This window comes from Camelina sativa, chromosome 11, assembly GCF_000633955.1.
Source record: "Camelina sativa cultivar DH55 chromosome 11, Cs, whole genome shotgun sequence".
NCBI classification, from domain to species: Eukaryota; Viridiplantae; Streptophyta; class Magnoliopsida; order Brassicales; family Brassicaceae; genus Camelina; species Camelina sativa.
Genome location: NC_025695.1, coordinates 46495642 through 46499141, shown reverse-complemented (window position 1 = coordinate 46499141; position 3500 = coordinate 46495642). Strand labels below are relative to the sequence as shown.

At 38.7% G+C, this 3500-nt stretch overlaps 1 protein-coding gene across 1 annotated transcript; it reads right to left on the bottom strand.

Annotated features, from left to right (window-relative positions):
- On the bottom strand, window positions 1681-3290 carry LOC104726760. The gene is made up of 3 exons (XM_010445691.1): window positions 2833-3290; window positions 2211-2756; window positions 1681-2107 (listed from the first exon to the last, which is right to left on the bottom strand). The coding sequence occupies exons 1-3, from the start codon at window positions 3175-3177 to the stop codon at window positions 1847-1849; spliced, it is 1152 nt and encodes a 383-aa protein (XP_010443993.1). The 5' UTR covers window positions 3178-3290; the 3' UTR covers window positions 1681-1846.

Genomic DNA, 3500 nt, shown 5'->3' with positions numbered 1-3500 from the left:
CGGAAAAAGCTTGAGCATTGTTAGCACGATAGGAAGCAGGAGAGGAAAGCCCACGACCTCTACCTCGATTGGAGTCGGATCGTGATCCTCCTCTAGTATCACCATGTTTCTCGATCCACCAATCGGGCAAGCCGTGAAGTTCGAAACATGTATCCACCGAGTGGTTGGTACGGCCACAGTGAGTACATGGTCCTTGAGTGAGACGTGTAGCAGATGCAATAGCATTGACACCAGCTTTCACAGCAAAACCGACAACATCAATATGTTCTTCTTTAGATCGAGCCACAATAAGATGGCGTTCTTCATCAATAACTTCAGAGTAAACATGGTCAAGTGTTGCATCGGTGTCGCGGTTGAGACGGCTAAGAATATTGGTACGTGTAGTACCAAACCGAGAAGCGTCGAGACCCATGAGAAATTGATGAATACGCTCAAGATCTCGACGTGCTTGCTGCTTGAGACGTTGAGGACAGGATGGAGAATTGCAACAACAATCAATAAAGGGCTCAAAATCATCAAGATCATCCCACATGACCTTGAGTTGGCCGAAATAATCAGCAACATGCTGACCATCTTGAGCACATCGAGCAATAGAAGATTTGATTTGGTGAACACGAGAAGCATTCCCAATAGAGTAACGAACACGCAAATTGTCCCATAGGACTTTTGCGTTGTCAACAAACGGGATCACCTTCTGGACTTGAGGATCTAAACTCGCATAGAGCCAGCCGCATAACATCGAGTTGACTTGAACCCACCATTGGTAATCGGGAGAATCAGTAGCAGGTTTAAGAAGAGTACCATCGACAAGACCAAGTTTATGCTTTGTTGCGAGATTGTTGCGTGCAATCTTAGCCCACTTATCATATTCTTCACCATTAAGGAGAAACAGAGTAAGAACATGATGCGGCTGATCATTAGAGGATAGGTGGTAAGGAGAAGACGTGATCAATTCCTTAGTAGTAGTAGTAGAAAAAGCCGATGTTGTAGCCATCGTGTAGATAGGAGACAAAGAGTAGAATTAGAAAACCTGTTTCCTTGAAAAACAAGAAACGGCGGAGAAGATTTTTTTTTTGTTATTTAGGGTTTTGTAACTTGACTCTGATACCATGTAAATCTCAGAGAAAAGCGTTGTTTATCTTATTGATATGTAAAGAGTATATATAGATACAATAGATTTTATGCACAAGTAGAGAATATTGACTAAAGATATACACAATAAGATAAAGCAAATATCATTTTCCCTAACAACACCTTCGATAGTTGTATCGGCAAGTTCCCACACAAAAATGTCTCTCTATGACACTGATTTACAAGAATAGTAAAAAACAGACTCCTAATTATGTCGAAAACATTGAGATTGAGAACAATATATATAATTATATATATAGATCCCCTGAGATATATGCAAACGTTGGTCGGTAAGCTTGCGTGTGTTTCAAGACACATTAATCTTGATCGAAAGGTAACGCTGGCTGGTAAGCTTGTGTGTGTTTCAAGACGCATAAATCGTGTATAAGACAAGAAAATGAAGATCAAATTCATAGCAAGAAAATGAAAAATCCACGGGTTCGTGTGGTGTGGATTGGACGTTAATACTGTATACAGTATATATATTTTCACATCTGTTACGTAAGACTGTTCAATAATTAATAGATCTAAATATCTATATATAGCAAGTTAAAAAGAATTAGCAATATAATATTAATAGTTATAATAGCCAAAAATGTTCTACAGCTCTCTCGTGTCTTACAATGCAGGGCTGTCAATATAAAATGAAAACATTATTACTTTTTACACTCACTTGTTATATCTTTACTTGGAGGGTTCTTTTTTCATAGGATGATTAGAGCTCGCTGGATGTTTTGAAGTTACCTTTTCCATAATTTCGGGCATGAAAAATACCAAAAGGTGATAGATCAATGGTTTTTCCTTTCTTCTCAGAGGCCACCCTGGCGAAAAGACCGATAGCTCTAGCCCACTGCACCATAGACCCAACCATTTCTGTCCTTTGTTCGAAAGTTATCTCATTGGAACCATGCTTCTTCATCTCAACCAAAAATTTTCCCATTGACAACAAACCATCGAGCATCCTCCACGAATCCACCTATCGCCCAAAAAACAATATATTTATATATCTCATTTAAAACAGCGAGCGACGAACATCTGACAGATATATGTATATAGATATAGTTACTTATAGAACTTACAGATATCCCGCTGCCTTGAGTACCAGTTAATACAGACATAGCCTTGAAGAGCCTCTGAGATTTTATTGACATGTCCACCTTGAAATCTTTTGATCCGGATGATGCCGACTTGAAGATTGCCATGTAGTCCTCCAGCTTTACAAAGAAATCCTTGAACTCTGTTGTCGCAGGACACTTACTCTCTAGGCTATCGATGAAGTGCGACATACCATTGTAAGCGAAAGGCTCAAAGTCTTGGGCCTTTTTAGGGAGATTCTCCAAGTAATGGGGTAGTGAGAATGTTCCTTGTGTTTCGTACATAGCTCTTTTAATAGGAGATTCTACACTGTTGTCATAGTCAATCCCAAAAGATGACAGATCAATAGATTGTCCTTTACTCTCGGAGGCGGCCTTAACGAATAGACCAATCCCTCGGGTCCATTCCACCATAGACACGATCAGTTCTTTTCTTTGTTCAAAATTTAACTCCTGGGAACCGCTCTTCTTCATCTCCATCAAACCCTTCCCCATTGACAACAAGCCATCCACCAGATTCCACGAATCATCCTATCTCGCCAAAAGCAAAAACTATCATGATCACATACGTTACGTACCATATGAATATTGTATTAAAACTACTTACTGATGTTCCGCCTTTACTAGTGTCGAAAACAGACATAGCCCTGAACAATTTTTCGGATTTTTCTGACAACTCCATCTTGATATCTTTTGACGACCCGGAACCGAAGGAGGCCATGTAATCCTTCAACGTTGCAAATAAATTCTTGAACTCGGCGGTTTTGGGACACATACCCTCCAGGTCACCAAGGAAGTCCGACATACCTTTGTTTGCGAAAGCCTCGAAGTCTTTGCCCACTTTGGGAAATTTTTCCAAGTAATGGGGTAACGAGAAGGTCCCTTGTGTTTCATAAACGGTGCTTAACGTGACAAGTAACGTTAGACATATCGCTAATGAAATTCTTGCCATTTTTGTTTTTTTTTTTTTTTTTTGTTGTTTCTAGGAGAAAGATGTACACACGTGACGTGAGAATGCTAATTTATATCAATATATTATTTTCTTTTGGATTTTTTAAAGATCTTTGCTTTCTATGCTAACTGGGATTTATATAGATGCTTGAAGAGTAGTTGAAGGCCTTTAATTAATTAAGGAATTGTGAAAGAGATTCCAAGAAATTTCTTTGGCTATTCGCTTTTTTCTGGATATATTTTTAGAAAAGAGAAATTTTCTTTATTAATTTGCCAAACTATTTTTAGTTAGGGCGTTAATTAGAGCATATTGAAATTAAATTA